Below are 25,352 nucleotides of genomic sequence, written 5' to 3' on the forward strand. Positions count from 1 at the left end.
ACCTTGTTCAATGCAAGGTACAAGAAAAAACAATGCCGATCCGTGGTTAAGGAGTATTGTATGTTTGCGTCGCTTGGGCAGAAGTTCTGAATAACATCCCAGGGAATTTGTGTAAAGTTTATGATAAGTGGACTTTAATGAACTCTGCAAATGTTCCACATCTCTAGTTTTTTCATAGACAGAAGATTTACCTCGGATTTACAGAAGCTGAAATTGCGGTAAAAGCGAAATACAAACACACAAAATATAAGTTACGCCCAATGATTATCAGGTTTGTGCTTTACAGGAAAAGGTGAATACTTGGAACAAAGAGTGACCTCACAAGTAAAGGATACGCCAAGCCGGTGATAAATTGGTAGGAGGATTGAAAGCCTAGCAACAAGTCATGTGCACAGCACTGCTAAAACTGAATATTGATAGTGAATCCCTGTTCACGATACACGAGGCTCCAGGACACATATATATATATATATATATATATATAGCACACAAGAAGACAGCAGCACTCACATAGGAATAATCGACCAGGTGCCAGGCAAAAACGTCCCGATCCTCGGACGTATAATAATATATAGCAGAAGAAAATTTGCAGCACTCCAACATGAAAAAAATGGTGGTTTATTCAATCCAAACTAACAGCAACGTTTCAATCCTACAATAGGATCTTTATCAAGCCTGATAAAGCTTGATAAAGATCCTATTGTAGGATTGAAACGTTGCTGTTAGTTTGGATTGAATAAACCACCATTTTTTTCATGTTGGAGTGCTGCAAATTTTCTTCTGCTATATATATATATATATATATATATATATTTATATTAAAAAAAAATAATCTATCCAGCAAAGGAAACGGATGCTGTAATAAAATGCATGTGAAATACAAAACTAGTAGGAAAGGTATGAAATCCAATTCTAAAAGATACATTTACTACAAATCCAATTATCATAAACCCAAGTGGAGGGAATTCTCAATGACAAAAGTTTAGGCTGGGTTCACATGGTGCGTTTTATTGCGTCTTAGCATGCGTTTTTTTGGTTTGGTAGCTCCATGTCTCTCAATGGAAGTTCAATCAATCACAACTAAAAACTACATGCTAAAAATGCAACAAAAATGCACCATGTGAACCCAGCCTTAGGGTCTACTGCTGATGACTAAAGTGGCAGATACAAATCCAGGCTCGGAATACAAAGTGATGACGACGCTGTACATGGCGATGCTTTCTGAAGAGGCATTTGGCAACAGACAGTTCTGGTAGAGGATCAGTTTTTAAAACCAAGACACAAAAAGGCACCTTAATAAGGTGTTCTCTGAAGAGATACAATATTAAAATCCTTATGGCAAGAGGGTAAGCAGTTGTGTTCTTAAATAATAACTCTTTATGCAAGGCATGAATACTGATCAAGATCTTGTTAAATAGGCTCTGGTTTCAGTTTTTCTGCTAGGAAGTCGTTGACAAAATTCTCCACAATATCCGGCGTTATCTCCTCCACATCCATGACATACTTTGCTCGGGCAGACATGTCCAGTATGGTCAGCAGAGGTGCAGCTTCTGGGAGGTTAGTGAAATCCCGCAGGGAGTCCGTCATGTCATCCTGAAAGCGTAAAGATCATAATTATATCTCAGTCAGGATCGTTTTTTTCTGACAGTTGTGTATTGCTTGAATACATTACATGGACACCCCTTACACTCTCCACTTCCCGATGCATAAACTCTGTCTCACTAAATATCGCAGGTTAAGGCCTTATTCACACGACAGTGATAAACGGCCATGTGACGGCCGTTTTCAGAACAATGATGTTCTATGGGTGTATTCATACGGCCGTTCTTTTTTTTAAATACGTTTTTTTTTATTTTCAATTTAACAAATAAAAAACAGAGTTACAAATGTGTATCCAACTTGTATATTCCCTCCCCCACACAATTAATACCACCTAAGAAAAAAAGAAGAGGTGTCTCCAAATTTTCTTCCATTTCCTGTCCGTCTGTCCATTTTTAATAGCCATTTGACATCCGTTTTTCATGGGCGTTAAAAAAAACCTGTTGAAATTCTTTTGTCAGGCTTTTTTTTTGTCCCAGCCCCCTAAAAACACCCAAAAGAAGGTCACATGTTCACCTAGACACTATTTACAGCCCCCTGTAGATGCCACACAGCCCCTCTGTAGATAATGCCACACAGCCCCTCTGTAGATAATGCCACAGCCCCTCTGTAGATAATGCCACACAGCCCCTCTGTAGATAATGCCACACAGCCCCTCTGTAGATAATGCCACAGCCCCTCTGTAGATAATGCCACACAGCCCCTCTGTAGATAATGCCACACAGCCCCTCTGTAGATAATGCCACACAGCCCCTCTGTAGATAATGCCACACAGCCCCTCTGTAGATAATGCCACACAGCCCCTCTGTAGATAATGCCACACAGCCCCCCTGTAGATGATGCCACACAGCCCCGATGTAGATCAGAATGGAGCCCTTACAGACACAAACGGAAACCATAGGTTTCAGTTTCCATCACCATTGATTGCCAATGGTTTACGTTTGTCTCCGTTGTGCAAGGGTTCCGTCATTTTGAATAAAAAAAAAAAATCCAACAAATACCTAGAGCTATGAGCCCAGAATATTGTAATCGGGACAAACAGTACATAGTCTAAAAATGGCTTGAAAAAACTCTTTAATCATTAGAAGGCTGTAAGGGGTCCACCAAACTATATGGTGAAGAGTCTGATGTGGCAGTCTTAGTAAGTGTCAATGTACGCTTATTATTGGCATGACATGACATCTGGTGTCCTCAGAACCCATTCGTACTACATTCCCTGCATCTTGAATCAGTCTCTGGAAATGCTGACTATATCCAGAAAATATTTATAATGCCGAACTTGCAATCATACTTCTTTTCACTAGAGGGTATCAGCAGCCACTTTTCTCTGACTAGACAAGGGGCAGTGCCAGGACAGTACTCTGAAAGCCGAGAACATGGTGAGAGACAGAGAACAGGAAATTCCAGGATAAAGTACGTAGATATACAGACAACACCTCTATGGGGGATGTAATGGGCTTTGTGCCAGTTCAAATGCCATATTTCAATGAGGATTGCTTAGAATAAAGTGCACAACTTGTACAGTCTGCCCTTAAAAAAAAAAAGATGGATGTACAACTTTCTGAGCATCAGCACATTGGTTAGAGGATAATAGTAAACCAAAACCTTTGTGTAGCAATGTATTTTACCAGCAGAAAACTGTGAGAAGCGTGAGATTTGTTTACTGTGTGGTGTAAACAATGACTGAATACACAGCTCAGTGGCATCTGCATTATCAGGGGCATAGCAACAGGGCCAACAATGCTGCTATTCTAGAAAACTCTGCTGCTCTAGTTAGATTACGTCAGTGCCGGGGGATTATCAGATCTCACTAGAGCCTGGATTTTTTTCTGTTATTAGGACATTACATAGAACATACACACACACACACTGTATATATATATATATATATATATATATATATATATATATATATATATATATATATAAAGTAAAGGGTGCCAGCTGATAGTCCCAATCCAAAGACCATACAGATATCCCAAAAGAAAATCCAGCAGCACTCCGATAATCAAGGTGAAAAAAAAAGTGACGTTTATTGTGCCAACATGGCAAGTGCAACATTTCTGTCCCACCTTGGGACCTTTTTCAAGCATGCACTTGCCATGTTGGCACAATAAACGTCACTTTTTTTTCACCTTGATTATCGGAGTGCTGCTGGATTTTCTTTTGGGATATATATATATACATACATATACACACACATATATATATATATATATATATAATTTCCTGATCGTCCTTGGCAGCACAACACATATGGGTTTTAGTCCCCTAGGTACAATCAAGCAGAGACAGGTTGATTAGCAATAAGCATTAAGCAATTAAACAATTAAGGACTTCCCCTATAAGTATGTACCGGAAACCGGGCCCCAGCGTATTTTCTCTCTCTCTAAGGTCAGTACGGAGACAGGACCCTATCCTTCTAACAGAGGAAAAGATTATTCCGGGCTGCATACAGGGCTGCGCCTCTGTCCCTCAGCCGCGCAGGTGTACCAAGATGGCGGTCAATGTCTTGGTACACGGTGACGGGGCACCTTACCTGATCCTGGTAACGGTAGCAGGGGAGAAGGACCCCCTGTTGGAGCATTCCCCGTTCGTCTAGGTCCGAGATGGATTTCCAGACCGAGCACCCGCGCTCTTCCGGTACACGGAAGTGCTGCTCGACGTTACAGAGGCATGGATGGGGGCGGAAGTGATGTCATCGTTGCCCCCCCCCCCCAGATGTGACGCGCTGACGCAGCAGGTTCATAATACTAACGTCCTGTTTGAAACCTGGCGCGCTCTGCCTCTGGACAGCCCTCTGCTTGCTAAGGTTAGTAAGGCGGTTTACATTGATGGGTCCTGATGTATCTTGATGCTGATGGCTATGCACATTTTCCTACCATGCATTTCTTTCTGCCTCTTCTCTAGATGTCTGCCAGAAGAGAAGGTAGGAAAAGGACACACAAATCCAGGCACAGGCTTTGCAGGGAATGCCTCCAGCCTCTGCCTGATGACATTGTGTCAGATCTGTGTATCTCATGCTCCACCCCAGTCACCTCCCCTCCCAGGGAAGATTCTAGGGGATTCATGCAATGGTTCAAACAACAGTTATCTGTCGTTTTTAAGGATGTAAAATCATCACACCATGCTAAAAAGGCCAGGCGCTCTTCCTCTTCACCTCCTCAATACCAGGAGGATTCCTCCTCTGCAGGAGGTTCAGATTCAGAGGTGGTCTCTGACTCCCCAGACTCTGACGACCCTGAAGACTGTTATATCCTAAGTAAGGATAAGCTCCATGATCTCCTCAGAGCGGTGAAGGATACATTGGAGACGGGGAAGGAGGTTGAGCATAAGCCTAAAAAGGACAGACTGTTCTATTTTCACATTACCAAGGGGAAACATTTTCCCAGCGATCCTGTCCTAACGGAATGGATGAAACGGGATTGGGATAAGCCGGAGAGGAAGTCAGAACTGGGTTCTCGGTTCAAAAACCTCTAGCGACTGGATAAAACTGGCTCCAAAGAGTGGGAGAATGTACCAAAACTGGACTTGCCAGTGGTTAAATTGGCAAAGAAAGACGTTTTTCCACCTGATGAATCAGCCCTGCTGAAAGACCACATGGAACGCAAAGTGGATTCCCTTCTGAAGAAGGTGTATACTTCAGCAGTGGGCTCGTGCAAAGCCTCCTTGTCTTCAGTACCGGTGGCTAGAGCACTCCGGGTCTGGCTAAGCCACCTGTCAAGGGATCTAGAAGATGGAGTCCCAAGGGCAGAAATTCTCCAGTCCCTCCCAGTAATGAAGTCAGCTTCGGAGTTCCTCTGTGACTCCCAGCTGGATAACATCAAGCATGCATCCACGGCCTTGTTCCCATCGAATGCGTACAGAAGGGCTCATTGGCTTAAGTTATGGTCTGGGGATAATCTCTCCAAAAATAATTTTTGCAGCCTCCCTTTTCAGCCAGAATCTCTGTTTGGTCCCCAACTAACGGATATTTTGAATTCCTTAGGGGAAGGAAAAGGGGCTAGGTTTCCTGAACCTAAAAGGAAGAATACCAGGCGTTACTTTCGGGATCAGAGAAGAAAATCCCCGAAGTTCAAAAGATGGTTTCCAGACTGTCAGCGCATGTTTAAGACGAAGCGGGAAAACCCTTCCTACTTTCGGAAGAAAAACCCTGCTCAAAATCCAAACAGTTTATGAAGCCCAGCCAATCCTACAAGTAGGAGCAAGGCTTCAGAGATTCTCCTCTGGGTGGTCGGTGACATCATCCGACGACTGGGTGATGGCAACCATCAGGAGAGGATACTCTTTGGAGTTAAGAACTCTCCCCCCAGACCACTTTTTCCTCAACAGGCATCAGAATCCGATAGTCCATCAGCTTCTGCAGGTCTTTCTTCAGAAAGCAGCCCTGGAAGATGTCCCAGTGTCAGAAAAAGGGCAAGGAGTTTACTCCAGAGTGTTGCCTGTGCCCAAATCAGACGGCAGTTGGAGGCTGGTGATAGACCTGACTTTCCTCAATCAATATCTGGTGATGGAAACCTTCAAGATGGAGACTATCCTGTCAGTGATGAACCTTCTGGAAAGGAACGACTTGTTGGCAACAATCGACCTCACGGACGCATACTTGCATATTCCGAATCTGGCCGCGCACAAAAGGTTCCTCCGATTGGTGGTCCAGATGCAGGGCGGAGTACAGCACTTCCAATTTACCGGCCTACCCTTCGGGATTTCGTCGGCACCCCGTGTGTTCATGAAAATCGTGCTGGTCCTAACAGCAGCACTGAGGCTGAAAGGGATATGTGTGGTCCCTTACGTGGACGACTGGCTAATAAAAGCATCATCAGAGTCCCTTCTACAAGAACATCTCCAAACCACATTGGAGTTTCTTCACTTTCACGGGTTCCTGGTGAACTACAGAAAATCATAGCTCTCACCATCACAGAATCTGACATTTTTAGGGTTCATGGTGAATTCCCAGTCGATGACAGTCAAGTTGTCTCCAGGGAGGATTGCTGCAATCCGGGGTTCAATAGAACTCCTTATTTGCCATCCGAATATATCGGTTCGAGGAGTTATGACAATCCTAGGTTTAATTACCTCATCCATAGATGTGGTCCCCTGGGCCAAAGCCCACGTGAGATCATTGCAGCTCGACATCCTCAGAGCCTGGGACAAAAATGTCAGAAATCTAGAAGCCCTCTTCAAAATCTCCAACTTCACCCTTCAAGACCTCAGCTTGTGGTTAATCCCGGACACTCTCCGATTCGGCAAGTCTCAGGTTCCCCCACCACAAAAAGTCCTCACAACGGATGCCTCCTCCTGGGGCTGGGGTGCCCATGTAGATCACCTATGGGTTCAGAACAGATGGAGTCAGAGGGAAGTGTCACTATCCTCCAACATGAAGGAACTCAGAGCAGTGAGATTGTCGCGAATGTCCTTTCAATCCCATCTGGGAAATACCCAAATCCTGATCCAGTTAGACAACCTTGCAACTGTGTTCTATGTAAACAAACAGGGAGGAACGAGGAGTGCCTCAATGTCAACCGAGTGCAGACGACTTATGAGTTGTGCAGAACAACATTCATTGGGAATTTCAGCAGTTCACATCAAGGGCTCCTTGAACCACACTGCAGATTTCCTCAGCCGCAATATCCTTCATCCGGGAGAGTGGAGTCTCAAACCTCAGGTTTTCAGCAGCTTAGCTGCCATGTGGGGAATGCCAGATGTGGATGTGATGGCATCAGAACGGAACAACAAAGTCCTCAGCTTCTGTTCTCTGTACCACACCAGCCATGCAGTAGCATTAGATGGCCTTTCTGTCAGTTGGGGAGGAAAATGATTCTACATTCCCTCCCCTTAATACCCAAAGTATTGAAAAAAGTTTGGGACGAGAAAGCGGAAGATATTGCAATCCTGCCATTTTGGCCCCGCAGGGCTTGCTTCTCCCTAGCATGGTCTCTCTCTCGGACAGGTTCCTGAAACTACCAGTATCACCGGACCAACTGTCCCAGAAAGGGGTGTATCACCCGAACCCTGGCAGTCTACATACATCTCACGGCCTGGAGACTGACCGGGAGAATCTGTCAGCTAGACGACCTTCAACGGTCAAAGTATACAAACAGAGTTTGGACCCTGTTTACTTCCTGGTGTTGTAAAAATTCAGCAAACCGTTTCTCTGAAAACTATCCTACAATTTCTTCAGGAGGGCTTCAATAAAGGTTTGAAGCTAAATACCCTTAAGGTGCAGTTCACGGCAATTAATGCCCAATTACAAAATCGTTTCTCCAGCCAGCAGTTGGTGAGGACCTTCTTCAAGGCTTTAAGAAACCTTAGCCCAGTCTCTCAGGTACCCTCTCCTTCCTGGGACCTTTCAATAGTGGTGTCGGCTCTAACAAAGCCACCGTTTGAACCCATGCAAGAGTCATCCATCAGATTTCTCTCCTTCGCATAAGCGAGCTGCAGGCCCTTTCCTTCAAAGAACCATATTTGAGGGACCTGGGAGATTCTCTTCTACTACGTACCATGCCTGGTTTCTTGCCTAAAGTTCCTTCCTTTAGGAATATAAATCAAGAGATATTATTGCCAGTTCTCTTCCCTCATCCCCAAGGTGAAGATCAGGAAAATTGGCATACACTGGATGTGAGAAGAGCAGCTCTCACCTATATTAAAAGGACAAAGGCTTTTAGGAAATCATAAAATCTGTTCCTTCAACATGCCGGTCCTAATAAGGGACAAAAAGCAAGTAAAGCCACCCTAGCAAGGTGGATTAGATCAACTATTGAAAAATGCGATCATCTCAGTGACCTTCAATCTCATCTGCAGATCAGGGCACATTCCACACGCTCTACAGCTACCTCATGGGCAGAAGTCGGGCATATCCCCCTGGATCAATTCTGCAGAGCGCCTACGTGGGCATCTGCATCAACCTTTGTCAAGCACTACAGGCTCGACGCACTGGCATCAGAGGGTTCTCTATTTGGCAAAAGAGTGCTTGAAATGGCGTCTGCTATCCCGCCCATATAGCTATTGCTTGGCAAGTCCAATATGTGTTGTGCTGCCTGGAGTCCGTAGGCAGCACAAGCTTCCCCCCCTGGCAGGACTTATGACTATTGCTTCGTAAAAATACGCTGGGGCCCGGTTTCCGGTACATACATATAGTGGAAGTCCTTAATTGTTTTATTATTGCTGAACGCTTATTGCTAATTAACCTGTCTCGGCTTGAGTGTACCTAGGGGACTAAAACCCATATGTGTTGTGCTGCCTACGGACTCCAGGAAATTTTGGTGCGTGAATTTTCGTTACACACACACACACACACACACACACACACACACACATATATACACACACATACATATATACACACACACACACACACACATATATACACACACATACACACATATACACACACACATATACACACACACACACACACAAATACACACACACACACATATATACACACACACACACACACACATATATACACACACACATATACACACACACACACACACACACACATATATACACACACACACACATATACACACACACATATATACACACACACATATATACACACACACACACACAAATACACACACAAATACATACACACACACACATATACACACACACACACATATACACACACACACACACACACATATACACACACACATATACACACACACATATACACACACACATACACATATATACACACACACATATATACACACACACACACACACACATATACACATACACACACACATACACACATATATATACACACACACACACACACACACACACACACACACACACACACACATATACACACACACACGCATACATATATACACACACGCATACATACACACACACACGCATACATATATATAGGTTTAGATAGTATAGTTTGTAATTGGATTGAGAATTGGCTCAAGCACCGTATCCAGAGAGTTGTGATCAATGATTCCTACTCTGAATGGTCCCCTGTTAAGTGGTGTACCCCAGGGTTCAGTGCTGGGACCACTATTATTCAACTTATTTATTAATGATATAGAGGATGGGATTCATAGCACTATTTCTATTTTTGCATATGACACCAAGCTATGTAATATAGTTAAGTCTATGGAAGATGTTCGTGAATTGCCAGCGGATTTAAACAAAGTGTTTGGGCATCCAGTTGGCAAATGAAGTTTAATGTAGATAAATGTAAAGTTATGCATCTGGGTACCAACAACCTGCATGCATCATATGTCCTAGGGGGAGCTACACTGGCGGATTCACTTGTTGAGAAGGATCTGGGTTTACTTGTAAATCATAAACTAAACAACAGCATGCAATGTCAATCAGCTGCTTCAAAGGCCAGCAAGATATTGTCGTGTATTAAAAGAGGCATGGGCTCGCGGGACAGGGATGTAATATTACCACTTTACAAAAGCATTAGTGAGGCCTCATCTAGAATATGCAGTTCAGTTCTGGGCTCCAGTTCATAGAAAGGATGCCCTGGAGTTAGAAAAAAATACAAAGAAAAGCAACGAAGCTAATAAGGGGGATGGAGAATCTAAGTTATGAGGAAAGATTAAAAGAATTAAACCTATTTAGCCTTGAAAAAAAGACGACTAAAGGGGACATGATTAACTTATAGAAATATATTAATGGCACATACAAAAAATATGGTGAAATCCTGTTCCATGTAAAAACCCCCTCAGAAAACAAGGAGGCACTCCCTCCGTCTTGAGAACCGTGAATTTATGGAATAGTCTACCGCAGGAGCTGGTCACAGCAGGGACAGTAGATGGCTTTAAAAAAGGCTTAGATAATTTCCTAGAACAAAAAAATATTAGCTCCTATGTGTAGACATTTTTACCTTCCCTTTTCCCATCCCTTGGTCGAACTTGATGGACATGTGTCTTTTTTCAACCGTACTATGTAACATATACACATACATATTATATATACATATACACACACACACACACACACACACACACACACACACACACACACACACACGTATTGAGACAAACCTCTTAATCACTGAATTTAGGTGTTTCATGTAGTCCCATTGCCACAGGTATATACAATTCAGCACCTAGCCATGCAGTCTGCCTTTACTAACATTTTGTGGAAAGAATGGGTCTTTCTAAAGAGCTCACTGAATTCCAACGTATTTTTGCAAAAGTGGAAGTGTTTAGGAATCACAGCAACTCAGCCCCAAAGTGGCAGACCATGTAAGGTTATAGAGCATGGTCGCCAAGTGCTGAGTTGCATAGTGCATAAAAGTCGCCAACACTCAATAACTGCGGAGCTCCAAACCACCTCTGGCATTGACATCTACACAAAACCTATGTTTTGGGAGCTTTATGTTAACGAGTTTCCATGACCGAGCAGCTGCATGCAAGCCTTAAATCAGCAAGCACAATGCCAAGCGTCAGATGGAGTGGTGCAAAGCACGCCACCACTGGACTCTGGAGCAGTGGTAAAGTGTTCTGTGGAGTGACAAATCACGCTTCTCTATCTGACAGTCGGAGTTTGGCGAATGCCAGGACAACGTTATCTGCCTGAATGCATTGTGCCAGCTGTAAAGTTTGGTGTAGGAGGGATAAAGCTATGAGGCTGTTTTTCAGGGGTTAGGCCTAGGTTCTTTAGTTCCAGTGACTGGAAATCTTAATGCTTCAGCATACAAGACATCTTAGACAATTGTATGCTTCCAACTTTGTGGGAACAGTTTGGGGAAGGCACTTTTCTGTTCCAGCATGACTGTGCCCCAGTGCACAAAGCAAGGTCCATAAAGGCATAGTTGGGTGAGTTTGGTGTGGACTGGCCCGTACAGAGCCCTGATTTCAACCCCATCGAACACCTTTGGGATGAACTAGAACAGAGATTGCGAAGCCAGGCCCTCTCTCGTACAATATCGGTGTCTGACCGCACTCTCCAGAATTGGCAAAAATACCCACAGACACACTCCAAAATCTTATAGAAAGCCTTTCCAGAACAGTGGAAGCTGGGGGACCAACTCCATATTAATGCCTATGGATTTAGAATGGGATGTCATAAAAGCTCCTATAGATGTAAATGTGTAGGTGTCCCAATACTTTTGTCCATATAGTGTATGGATGATAACTATCATAACATGATTTTATGGAAACACAACTAAAAACACATTTTGAGGAAAAATTTTCATTATTACAGAACTGTCTTTTTTTTTACTTTTAGAACTCAAGGTGAGGGACCTTACAGCAGACAGGATTTTTTTTTTCCTGTGGCTGTGTTAGTAGGTGACACTGCTGCAGCAGAGAATGGGTTCATATACTGTACAAGCTGGGAGACCTTGTACAGGAAGAGTCCCTGTAATGTTCACATGCAGCCACGCTCAGTTCTGCGGACGCTGCAGGTAGAGATATTTTTTTTTAACGTGGCCTATTATGAGCCAAAGAACGCAGTGATTTTTTTTGCTTTTTAAACTCACAGTTCTGAAGGCCATAACTTTACTTTTCCATCAAAGTAGCCATATAATATCTTGTTTTTCATGGGAGGTAGGAAACAAACAGCAAATCCGCCATTGTTTTTTGGGTTTTGCTTTTACAGAGCTCACCATTTGGTAGAAATGAAATAATAACTTTATTCTGTGGGTCGTTAGGATTAAGGCGATACCAAATGTACATCGGTTTTTTTCTACGTTGTTCTACTTTTGCCCAATAAAAACCCTTTTTTTAGAAAAAAAAAACCATTATGGACAACCACTAAGTTTTAATTCATAAGTGATTGCATTCACTTTATGACAATCACAATTGCAGCACTTTAAACAGTGGACACAACCACTTGTAGCACGTGTGAAAACCATTCAGCCATCATGGTGTCTCTGCCCTTATCTCATAGTCCTTGTTCACCGGCTGCATTTTGTCATGTAATATTCACATTATCTAGGCCACTTTGCTTATGTCTAATATTGATATTATGTACCAGTGACCCTACAATTACAATTTAAAGGAAAAGAGCACTTCGGATATTTTTAAAATCTTTAAAATATATAAATCTATATAAAAATGAATTTGTTTGCATAACACTCGGGCAGTTTAAACAACGTCAATTATCTGGATTTAACTTTAGATTTAAATGCAGAAAAATGTCACTGGTTTCCTTTCACCATATAGCAGTGCATTGTGGGAGCTCAGCCAATAGGTACACCGTAAGGCCAGTTTCACATTATTTGTAAACATGCAATATGGATCTGCAATACGAAAATATTACTTACTGCCTCACTAGGTCATCAGTATTACAGATCCATAATATGAAAGGGCTGTCTTTTTTTTAGGGAAAATAATTAAAGTACATAAGACAGCCCCCTCCATGCAATACAGGTGGACATATGGATGCTTTCATATTTTGAACACTCTCCATAGACATCATTGGGATGAACGTAGCACTGCTAGTAGTGCTGCGCGTTTTAAATATGCAAGTATTTTATGTGGCCATATGAAGGGCCCAAATTTGGCCGTATTAAGGTAAAAAAAATTATCGCCATACTGATGATAAACACGCTTACTTGAAAGCAGCCTTACAACTTAGGTTACATAACAGTCTGTGGAGTTTAGATAAACAGATTCCAATGGCAAACAGCAAAATTGTGAAAACCGATATGAATGTAAAGAAAAAAGTTAAATATAGAATACGGCTAAAGAGATTTTAATACATGGCCCAAAAAAAATAGCCCTGGCTGTGATTCTGTCTTCGGGAGAAGTCATCGACCTTTTCCCACTGAATCATAGTATTGCTATTGCGACAAGCCTACATTGTTCTCTGCAGACAAGAAGTGCTCTTCTCTAGCAGATCCAATTTATAACTGCTTTCAGGGGGAATACAAGTAACATTTCACAGTGCGGAATAACTATACTTTACTCATAACTGAATGCTGTGGCTTTGACAAGCCAATAGGCCAAAGACAAAGTTGGCAAGAAGAATAAAGGTTTTCGATGATCTGTTAAAGCGAAGATAACAGAAAGGAATAGTTGACTGAATATCTTTGTGATACTTCGTAAAACAGACTTTCAGTAGCAGAAAAAAAAGATAACGTACATTAAATTATGTGAAAGCTATTTTAATAGCTCAGTCTATGATGAGTTACTTGTACAACTGTGAAGCTTGACGTTTCTGGGCAATTCCTATTTGGAATAGGGTCAAACAGAAACAACAAGGGAAGATCTACAATGGAAAACGTGCCAGAATTCTGTTGTACAATCGCTCAATTATAAATGTGCGCATTGTTTGGCGCAAAATGTACATGTATGGCAGCCATGAGGTAGCATACAGAAGAAATGTGCGGCAAATTTTTCATGCTATTTTGATAAATTAGGCACAATGCATACCATTTTGTGTACATCCAATTTATTATCCATATCCACATTTACTTTGCAACTTTTCAAACCACTTTGCATGTAAACATTTGTGTAAATGGTGATATTGATCTATGCAACAGATAGATTCAATTTATCAAAACTAGTGCAAAAAATAGAGAAAATGCCGATGCCACCAAAGCACATTCCACCTAATTTTTCTAAGGTCCTTTGGAAAATGGAAGCAACAAACTGGTTGCAGGCGGCAGCCTTCACGTCACATGTCATCATAACAACACTGAATTTTAAAGACATCAGAACAAGGAATTTGATTACTGGAGTACAGCAGCCTCAGGCTTCAGGCCTGTAACTTCAAGTCCTTAAGATTTTTTTTATTACCTCTGATAGGTCTCCTTTAATTTGATTCTTTAGGTTTAGTAACTTCGCAGAAGCACAGATAAGAAATGACTGATGACGAGCGAGAGCTCTAGGTTGGATGGAGATGAAGTGAGGACACGGATGATGAGGAGTGGCCCCCTGTTGGTTACATTATGGTCTAGCAGAAAGCAGCAGGACTGTGTAGTCCTGAAATGACATATAATGTGCTCCTCCTATTTCTAAAATGAATTCCTCTACAGTTTGACTGTACTGCTGAGGAGAACCAGATGTGAACACCAATAGAAAATCATTCCTATGCTGACTGAATAATGTGATAGATCCCAGACACTGAAAATAGAGAAGTTCTACTAAGCAGAGCAGGTTTACAGCTCATCCAGTTCTATTCACACCACTACTTGTCTGCAAAATATCATTATTTTATAAAATCATCATTTTCATTTTAGAAAAGAAGCAGGTTTAGCCCGCTTCTATCAAAACGCACGTATTCAAGTATTGCATATGGTGCAGTGAGGATTGAGAAGTGTAAATTAAGAGATTTCATCTGCCAAAATGCAACGAATTGTGAGGAACGATCATTTTCCAGTCTGACCATGAACTTGGATGGATTAAGATCTGCTCATTTTGGTGCAAATAACAACTGCCTAATGTATACACAGGTTCTTTGTAATCAGCTGACAAGTGGGCATTCTGAAATATCAATGTGTTGGGAAGTACCTAATAACTGACAAAGCAACACTTATTGCACAAAAAGATTTCCATCATATTACCTGCATGAAAATTACCTAATGTTCCCGAATTTGTAGCCACAAAAGTGACCCCAGTGCTCCATAAACACTCACAGCCTGCATGTTGTCCCTTATCTACTAAACTACAGGAATTCTGCAATGATGCTAGAAGTGATACAGTAACTTAAAGGTTAACTAAAAACTTTCAGAAAACTTCTGACGTCAGAAGATTTGATTGGTGGGGGTCCGAACACGGAGACCCCCACTGATCGTTAAAACAAGGCGGAAGAAGCGCTGAGCCGCTTGGTTTCTGATTAGCTTTTCTTGGAAAGCCGATGTAACGGTGTATGGGCTCAATAGAAAGTCTATGTGCCAGTACATCAACTGCTCAGAAACTAAGTGGCTCAGCGCTCACCTGATCAAAACTTCTGACATGTAACTATGAAATGTCAGAAGTTTTCTGAAAGTTTAGTTATCCATTAAGCCACTTATTCGGCAACAGTACAGAAGGTATTAGAACAATTCTTAAATAGTCTTATTACCATAGCAGCTCTATCTAGCGGCAGAGGTGATTTCCTGCGAAATACAAATGCAACGTTTCGGCTATACAATCCTTTTTCAAGCATGCAGAAGGCTTATATATAGTCTATATTAAGTGAAGACAAGTTTTCTTATACTATTTGTTCTTGTGTGCTAACTGACCAAATGCCCATGAAGCGACGAGCACCAGTGCTATAATGTCAGCGGCGCTGCTCAACAAACCTTTTCTGGATTTCCAGTCGTGTCAGTGGGATATAGGCCTATTTACATCAGTTTGTAGCCTGACTGCAAAAAGCATGGCACAAAGGATGAATATTACAGGAACACACCATGCAGACCGGATACACCGTGTTATACCTGTCGTAGGGCAGGGCATGAAACAGGGAATCTCTCTTTAGTGTTATGTGAACCCCTGTGACATGCACCAGACATAACACACTGTATACATTTAGCTGAAGTGTTTCTTTAACACATATGATATGATCGGCCAAGGTTGCAGAAAATTAAAAAGGTTGAATGGAAAGCCTGAAAATGTAGTAACAGTCTGTCAGACAGGAATTCCATGTATTAAAATGGAAAAAAAAAATAAAAAAATACAGAAACAATAAATACGATTTAAATCTAGCAAATTGTAAATGGCTCCTTCGGCTCCTGACTTAGCCTTATGGGCAGAACAGAGATCTGTCAAGACAAAGCAAAGTCTGCATAGATAAATGACCATAAGGATGTACATCTGCTTTACGGATTGTAGAGACCTGGCTCTGCTTGGTAAACTTTGAAAAATACATTAAATAAAAGAAATTTTCTTAAATATAAAATATAACACTACATAAAAAAAAACTAACTGTAGAAACAATAATTTACACTGCACATCTAAGAGGTAGGGCTTATTTTATAGTCTGTTTGTGTGAGAGGGTGCAGAATCTCTTTGAATAGAACAAAATGACATCCATTATTGGGGAATGAAACATTCTACAGCTTTAGTTTTTTTTTCGCACTTGTAAATGCTAGGTACGAACGCCCATGGTACAAAATACAATAAAAAATTCAAGTTTAACAACTTCTGAAGCCCGGGCTGTTGCGAACAGCCTCGGGCTTCAGGGCAATGATCAGAGACCAATAGCAGTTGTCTCCGGTCATGTGAGCCCGTTCAACCCCTCAGATGTGGCAGTCAATAGCAACCGCTGCATCTGAATGGTTTTAGAGTGTGGGGACTCCCTCTCTAACAACATCGGCACCCCGCGATGCGATCGCGCGGTGCCGATGGTTTTAATGGCTGCCAGGGGGGCCTAACAAAGGCCGCCGGGGCTTGAAAAAGGTCCTGTTGGACTGAAACTATGCATATTTGGGTGAATAAATTCCCTTTACTTTTTGGATGTGCTGCCTCGTTTCTCTTTTTCTGGATTACACCAAGGGACTTTGGATCAGGTCCTGTTGAGGCTTGCACCCATACTATTTTACATCTGGTGCTGTGATACTGAGTTGTTTGCGGCCTTTAGTGAATGCCTGTTAGTCCATACCAGAGGCATGGCCTAACAGATGCCTGTCAGTTTTACACTGACAGGCACAATACACTACAATACCGAAGTATTGCAGTGTATTATAAAAGAGTTAAAATGATGGCATAGTGTATAGTCCCCTAGTGGGATTATTTTTTTTTATAAAAAGTAAAAAATAGTTTAAAGGGGTATTCTGGTTACAACAAGTTACCCCCTATCCATAGAGTAAGGGGTAACTTGCTGATCGGTGGGTGTCCGACAGCTCGGATGCCCACAGTTTACGAGAATGGGGAGCCCGAAGTGGCCCGAACTCCAAGATTGAACCGAGCAGCAGGTCGCTCATGCCCACTGCCGCTCCATTCATTCTCTATGGCAGCGCCAGAAAAAGCCGAACACTGCGCTCGGCTATCTCTGGCGCTCCCATAGAAAGCATATTTTGGGGCATATTTTTAGAGGGTTTTTTTTTCAGAATACAGTCCACTGGAGGTCGTACTACTCTACATCAGTAGAAAAACTCCTACCAACATTCTTGAGGCATAACTTTTTTCAGCAGACTAATTAGCCGCGTAAATACCTGCAAAATACGCAATATAAAAATACAAATAGAGAACCTGTATATTTTCTACCCTCCCATTGACTTCAAAAATCACCTCATAGAATGCTTCAAGATGCAACATCTTTTTAAATAGCGTTTTTAATTTAGAGGCATAAAAATACGCATCGAATGAACAACACAGCGTATTTCCAATTTAAATCAATGTGAAGCTGTTTCTAGGCGTATTTTGAGTGTATATCGCCGCATAATAATTCTCAAAACATGTAGTGTGAACACAGCCTAAACACTTTTTGTTTTGGCTGCATGATTTCTATGCAGCACAGCCAGACCAATGAGTACGAGGAATTTTCTATTCTCTTGTAAAATGAGGTGTGATCACCCAGCCTGGCCCGACTCCCTGCAGATGTGCTGTGCTTGCACTTCCACACCCAGAACCTGAAACCACTAAACCCCATTTGTCTCTTTCCCAAGCATAAATGACTGATGTTATTTTGGACAGAACATCACAAGGTTTTATACAAGAGATGTGAATGCTCACAAGGTTTTATACAAGAGATGTGAATGCTCACAAGGTTTTCTTCATCGCCTAAGTATTATTGTATTGCTTCACTAACTTGGCATCTGCAAGTGTCCAGTTAAACTGCAAAAAAAAAAATTTGGATTTTTCTGGACATTATATAAAATAATATCAGTTATACATAGTTTTAGGAAAGCCTGGCTCTGAAACATTCAAGTTACAAGGCCTCTTTTCTATATCTTTAGGGATATCTGTGACTGCACTGCAGAAATTCAGCACATTGTCATCTATGATACATGTTTGAAAACAGACGCTATGGGGGAGATTTATCAAAACTACTGCAAGCCAAAAGTGGAGAAGTTGCCCAGAACGACCAATCAGATCCTACTTTTATTGTGCTTAGGCCCTTAGGAGAAGCCTGATTACTTTCTATTGACAACTACTCCACTTTTCCTTTGCACCTGTTTTGATAAATTTCCCCTTATCACTCATATTATGAGATTATACAGGAGATGGATTTATGGGGCATCACAAGGGTCCTGTAGTTGCGGATTACATTCAGGAAGTATTCACAAATTGCGGTTGAACTGCGGAATTGATGCCACGGTTCTGCTGCATCTGTGTAGGTATGCTTACTACAACAAATCCACATATATTTTCCTGTTGTTATTGGTCATTGATACCATTTCTTCTGAGCTGAGTAACATGGGCAAATAAAAATTACATTTGCTACAAAACATTCTAGACGTTATATGAGTGGAGACTGCATTAGAATAACTTTCTAGGTTTTTTATTTCTAGATTACTCCGCTAAACAAAAAAGATCACTTAAATCTTCCCGTTTCTGCATTCAAATGGTCTCTAGGAAAATGTCATTCTCCCATCTAGTCAAACCAAGCAAGGTGTGAGTTGGGGGCCTGGCATCATGTTGTGACTCCCATGGTTGGTCTCTATACTTGTAGCATCTAATGCCAATATTGGAGAAGAGGTGCCAAGGCACTGGATCTATTCCTATGGTTGCTTCAAGAACAATTGATTAGAGCAGGAAGAATCTGGGATTTACTATCTTTATGAGAAAAAAAAAAGACTTCATTCCTCAAGTCAACACACTTATTATTCTATCCCCGACCCCACCTTTAAAGGAACAGTGTCATCACAATTTTTTTTTTAATATGTTAAAGATGTTAGTGCTTTATTAAAAACGTTTATATTTGTGTGTTTGTGTTTTACTTTTTCTTATTTTTACACTTTTTCTTCTCTATGGGGGCTGCCATTTTTTGTTCCATTTCTGTATGTGTCGATTAACATGGAATACGACAGCCACAGTCCCATAGAGACTGCGAACGGGTCCCGTCCCATCCACTTCTGTGTACGCCGTCTGTGTGGGAACTGCGCATGCGCCGCTCCCACACAGTCCAACTTGAAATTGGCGCCGTCCGGCGCCATTTTCCTGTGGACCGGAAGTCGCGGCCGGACAGTAATATTACTACTTCCGGTCGCGGCTTCCGGACTTGTGCACTTGGACCAGCGGCAGCAGACGGGCCGGAGGGAGCCGCGGCGGCAGGAGCAGGTAAGAGATTTCAATGTATGTTCGTGTTTGTGTACGTTTACTACTGTATGTAAACCTACTACACTGTGTGTTAGCTCAAAAAATGGCGACACACAGTGTAGGAGGTTAGACCGTTCAAACCCCTCGTTTATCCCGGCACTAGCCAGGATAAAGGAGGGGGGATGCTGAGAGCTCACTAGAGCGAGGGCTTTTTACCCAATTTTGCAATGCTGCAATTTTGGGAATCGCTCCATCTAGTGACCAGCAATGGGAAATATTATAAATTAGAATTAATTTATAATATTTCCTGACTCGTGAAAAAAATAAAAAAAATGTGAACAATGTTTAATCACCTACACACTAAATGTTTAATTAAAAAAAACAAAACATGTTTTTCTGGCAACACATTCCCTTTAAGGTACAATTGTTAACACTTGTAAAAATTCTACCTGTCATCACAAAGAATGGTTGTTTATTTGTTTTGATTGAGAAAGAGATTGGTTTAACCCCTTCCCGCCGCAGCCCTTTTTCAGATTTTCATTTTCGTTTTTTCTCCCCACCTTCCAAAAGCCATAACGTCTTTATTTTTCCGTCGATATTGTACTTTGCGGGACGAGTTGTAGTTTTTAGTAGCACCATTTATTTTGCTATACAATGTACTAAGAAACGGTAAAAAATTATTTGTGGGGTAGAAAATGAAAAAAAAACAGCGATTTCTCCATGTTTTTTTGCGCGCAGTTTTTACAGAATTCAATGTGCAATTAAAACAACATGTTAACTTTATTCTGTGGGTCAATACGATTACGGCGATACCAAATATATATAGTTATTTCTATATTTTACTACTTTTACAAGTAAAAACCTAAGTGTAAAAAAGAAAATGTATTTTGTGTCGCCGAATTCCGAGACCCATAACTTTTTTATTTTTCTGTCGATTAAGTGGTATGAGGGCTTATTTTTTGCGGGATAAGCTGTAGTTTTTAATAATACCATTTTGGGGTACATGCAACGGTTTGATCACTTTTTATCCCATTTTTTGTGGGAGATGAGGTGACTAAAAAATAGAGATTCTGGCGTTTACAATTTTTTTTTTACGGCGTTCAACGTGCGGGTTAAATAATGAAATATTGTAATAGTTCAGACTTTTACGGACACGGCGATACCAATTATGCTTATTTTATATATTTTTTTTTTACTATACTCTAGGGGGAAAATGGGAAAAGGGGGGTTTTTTGAACTTTTAATCTTTTATTTTATTTTTACACAAAAAACAACAACTTTAACTAATTTTTACCTTTTTTATTATTCCCCCTAGGGGACTTCAACCAGCGATTTGCATTGCGGGGGGGGGGGGGGCGCCCCCCTCTTTCTAACGATTTAAATGCTGCGGTCACTATTGACCGCAGCATTTAACGAGTTAAATGAGCGGGATCGCGCTCGAGAGCGATGCCGCTCGTTACTCTAAAGTGTTGGCTGTAACAAACAGCCGTCACCAGCATCATATGGAGCTCCATACTTGCCCTACTCGACTTTGGCGTATGGATACGTCAAATGTCGGGAAGGGGTTAATGGCTTACAGTTGATATAAAACAGAATTACGTATGTTAAAAGTGGTTTGTATTCAATCATAGGGAAGGGGTTTTCCAGTCCCTAAAAATTGATGGCCTATCCTCATATAGCACTTTGCTTACAAGAAATACATTTTTGTGAAAATTTGTTTTATTTCTTTTTACTCGACATTCTACTTAGCCATTGAGAGCTTTACAGCTCAAGCAGCACAGAATAAGGAAGGATTACTGAAGAGAAATCCTAAACATGGCTTTTTATCCCTGTACTCACCTCACTGGCCACAAAGAACAGTAGTGGTGCTTCCTCATCTTTGGCTTTATATTTGGCTATAATTTTCTCTGCTATGGGTTGAACAAGCTGTTTTGCTGCTTCTGACTCGCCTTCATCCTCAGAGTCTAAAAGAGATAATGGGTGAATGATTATTAACTTTTAACAAGTACAATAACGCAATCTCCATACAAACAAGTATTGGACTTATGATTCGCTATAACAGTTGTTGAGAAAATTTGTGGCCAGAATGGCGGGCCAGGGGTTCTAAGCATTGTATTAAAGGGGTTGTTCGGTTTCAGCAAGCAAATTAATATTTTTTTGTAGAATTAAAAGTTGTCTCAGTTGTGCAAGGGTTCAGTCGTTTTGACGGAAGCAATACCGTAGTCGACTGCGCTATTGCTTGCGTCAAAACAACGGAACCCTTGCACAACGGAGACAAACGGAAACCATTTGCACCGGATCCGTCACCATTGAAATCAAAGGTGATGCAAACGGAAGCCTACGGTTTCCGTTTGTTTCAGTCAGGGTTCCGTTCCAACAGGAAGCTCCGACGGAACGCCTGAACGGAGCCCTGACCCAGATGTGAACGAAGCCTAACAAGTAGGGATTGTCTAAAGCGCACAACTTTTAAAGAAGGCAGTGGGTGTGGGTCTCATAAGGAGTAAGGTGCAAAGAAGGTGATAATGTTACAAGTACGAACAGAAGGACCTAATGTCACAAGACCACAATCAGGAAAGTGGAGGAATTCACGGACACGTAGTTTGCAGAAATCAATATTCTAATTCAAAGATCTCATCACTAACATGAATTATGCACAGATGGCTTTGTTTCAGGATTATACGCATAGCTGCAGGCACAATTTTAGTGCTAACCAGGCCAAAGATTGTTACTGTTGTACAGACAATACTTTATAGTGTTGGGTCTTGCACGCAGCAGGGAAACAGGAAACAAGGGAATCATTTCCCTTCCCAGGCAAAACACCCATTGCCTTCCATGAATTAATAACTGACATACAAAGAAAAAAAAATGCGACTCCCCTTGCCCTGTTCAGTATGAAAAAACACTTTGTAACGATGGAAACTAGCAACAATAAGAGACAAATTCATAGCAAAGGAAGCGGTCTGTACAAAGGACATGGTCACAGTCTCTGCCAGTAACGGAGGTTTACAGGTTGAATTCCGTGTGTCCATTTCCTCACCCAGATTAATGTCACACAGGATTCTGCTAGTTCACAACTTGTCCTGCCATTCCCCTTCATGTAAAGCCTTTGTGTCCCAGTTCTCACATGTTCTTCAGTGAGAGAATTATTGTTCCGCTATATGTTTCTGCTTCTTCAGAGTTCAGAGCAGAAGTTCAAGCAGCTGAAAATGTCCATGTCAACAATTTCTAGGACGAGACTTATTCAGAAGCACTGCTGGTACAGAACCTGTATATTTAAAATCTGCTATTTAAAGAGGCTCTGTCACCAGATTATAAGTTCCCTATCTCCTACATAATCTGATTGGCGCTGTAATGTAGATAACAGCAGTGGTTTTTATTCTGAAAAACCATCATTTTTGAGCAAGTTATGAGCTAGTTTAGCTTTATGCGAATGAGATCTCAATGGACAACTGGGCGTGTTTTTACTTTTTACCAACTGGGTGTTGTACAGAGGAGTGTTTGAGGCTGACCAATCAGTGACTAATCAGTGTCCTACACTTCTCATTGTTCCAGCCCAGCTTCTTTCACTGCACAATCACACTGTGCTGTGGATCATGCTGGGCTGGAACAATGAGAAGTGTATGACACTGATTGGTCAGAGTCATACACTCCTCTGTACAACACCCAGTTGGTAAAAAGTAAAAACACGCCCAGTTGTCCATTGAGTAACTAATTAGCATAAATCTAAACTAGCTCATAACTTGCTCAAAAATGATCGTTTTTCAAAATAAAAACCACTGCTGTTATCTACATTACAGCGCCAATCAGATTATGTAGGAGATAGGGAATTTATAATCTGGTGACAGAGCCTCTTTAATATATATTTATAATATTTAAGTCCACTAAGATTAAATGACATCATGGAAATTATTTTAGAGAACAAATATCACTATAAAAAGCCTTTGAGAATAAAAAGTTATGTGGGAAGTTTATACTGAAGTTGCTTGCAGGCAATACTTATATATCCTCTCTAGAAGCCGTCTACCATAAGTTGTGATCCAGTGAGATCCTGACTCAGATCAGTCACAAAGTGTTTTCCCTCGGGGGCTAGCCTTATATCCTGGGCCGCCATCAGGGGAGTATTAGGGGTACTTCTGTAAGGGGCCCGGCCAGTGGCCCGCGGCATGAGGGGGCCCGTGTCGCCCGCCGGCACGGGCCCCCACCATGGCCGGAGGCTCCGCTAGCAGCCGCTATGGGTGTAACAGCGGAACGCCACTGAACACTACGGCAGAGCAGGGAGGTATCTCCCCGCTCTGCCATTAAACAAAAGACATGTATCCCCTATCCACAGGATAGGGGATACATGTGTGATCGCTGGCATTGATAGGGAGAACGGGGGACTGAAAGTCCCCTGAAGTTCTCCATCACAAACCTCGGACTTCCGGGGTCTGTGTCGGCAGCTCCGTAGAAATGAATGGAGCGCCGGTCGCGCTTGTGCGCATGCGTGACCAGCGCTCCTTTCATTTTTATTGAGCTGCGCAGACGCCGGAAATCAGAGGTTAGTCATGGAGAACTTCGGGGGACTTTCAGCCCACTGTTCTCCCTATCGCTGCTAGCGATCACACATGTATCCCCTATCCTGTGGATAGGGGATACATGTCTTTTGTAGGACACACTGTAGGTCAGATTTTTTTTTGGGGGGGGGGGGGTTGGGGCTGCATGGCGTTACCTACAGGGGGCTGCATAGCGTTACCTACAGGGGGGGCTGTATAGCGTTACCTACAGGGGGCTGCATAGCGTTACCTACAGGGGGGGCTGTATAGCGTTACCTACAGGGGGGGCTGTATAGCGTTACCTACAGGGGGGCTGTATAGCGTTACCTACAGGGGGGGCTGTATAGCGTTACCTACAGCCCCCTCTGTAGATAACGCCATACAGCCCCCACTGTAGAGAATGCCATACAGAGTCCCCCCTGTAGATAACGCCATACAGCCCCCATTGTAGATAACGCCATATAGCCCCCCTGTGGGTAACGCTATACAGCCCCCCTGTAGCCAACACCATACAGCCCCCTCTGTAGCGAACGCCATACAGCCCCCTCTGTAGAGAACGCCATACAGCCCCCTCTGTAGAGAACGCCATACAGCCCCCTCTGTAGAGAACGCCATACAGCCCCCTCTGTAGAGAACGCCATACAGCCCCCTCTGTAGAGAACGCAATACAGCCCCCTCTGTAGAGAACGCCATACAGCCCCCTCTGTAGAGAACGCCATACAGCCCCCTCTGTAGAGAACGCCATACAGCCCCCTCTGTAGAGAACGCCATACAGCCCCCTCTGTAGAGAACGCCATACAGCCCCCTCTGTAGAGAACGCCATACAGCCCCCTTTGTAGATATCTACAGAGGGGGCTGTATGGCGTTATCTACAAAGGGGGCTATATGGCGTTATCTACAGGGGGGCTATATGGCGCTATCTACAGAGGGGGCTGTATGGCATTATCTACAAGGGGGGCAGTATGGCGTTCTCTACAAGGGGGGCAGTATGGCGTTCTCTACAAGGGGGCAGTATGGCGTTCTCTACAAGGGGGCAGTATGGCGTTCTCTACAAGGGGGGCAGTATGGCGTTCTCTACAAGGGGGGCAGTATGGCGTTCTCTACA

General features: G+C 42.3%; 1 protein-coding gene across 1 annotated transcript in view; it reads right to left on the minus strand.

Moving 5' to 3' along the window:
* Nucleotides 1-784: 784 nt before the first annotated feature.
* The window catches only part of NXN (nucleoredoxin), a 175,181-nt gene continuing 150,613 nt past the window's right edge, over nucleotides 785-25,352 (minus strand). The window contains exons 7-8 of the mRNA XM_075850402.1: nucleotides 21,555-21,679; nucleotides 785-1,593 (exon numbers count right to left, since the gene is read on the minus strand). Coding sequence (XP_075706517.1) covers nucleotides 1,411-1,593; nucleotides 21,555-21,679 — 308 coding nt within the window. The 3' untranslated portion in view covers nucleotides 785-1,410. The remainder of the gene's footprint in view (nucleotides 1,594-21,554; nucleotides 21,680-25,352) is intronic.

This window comes from Rhinoderma darwinii, chromosome 2 (assembly GCF_050947455.1).
Source record: "Rhinoderma darwinii isolate aRhiDar2 chromosome 2, aRhiDar2.hap1, whole genome shotgun sequence".
Classification (NCBI taxonomy): domain Eukaryota; kingdom Metazoa; phylum Chordata; class Amphibia; order Anura; family Rhinodermatidae; genus Rhinoderma; species Rhinoderma darwinii.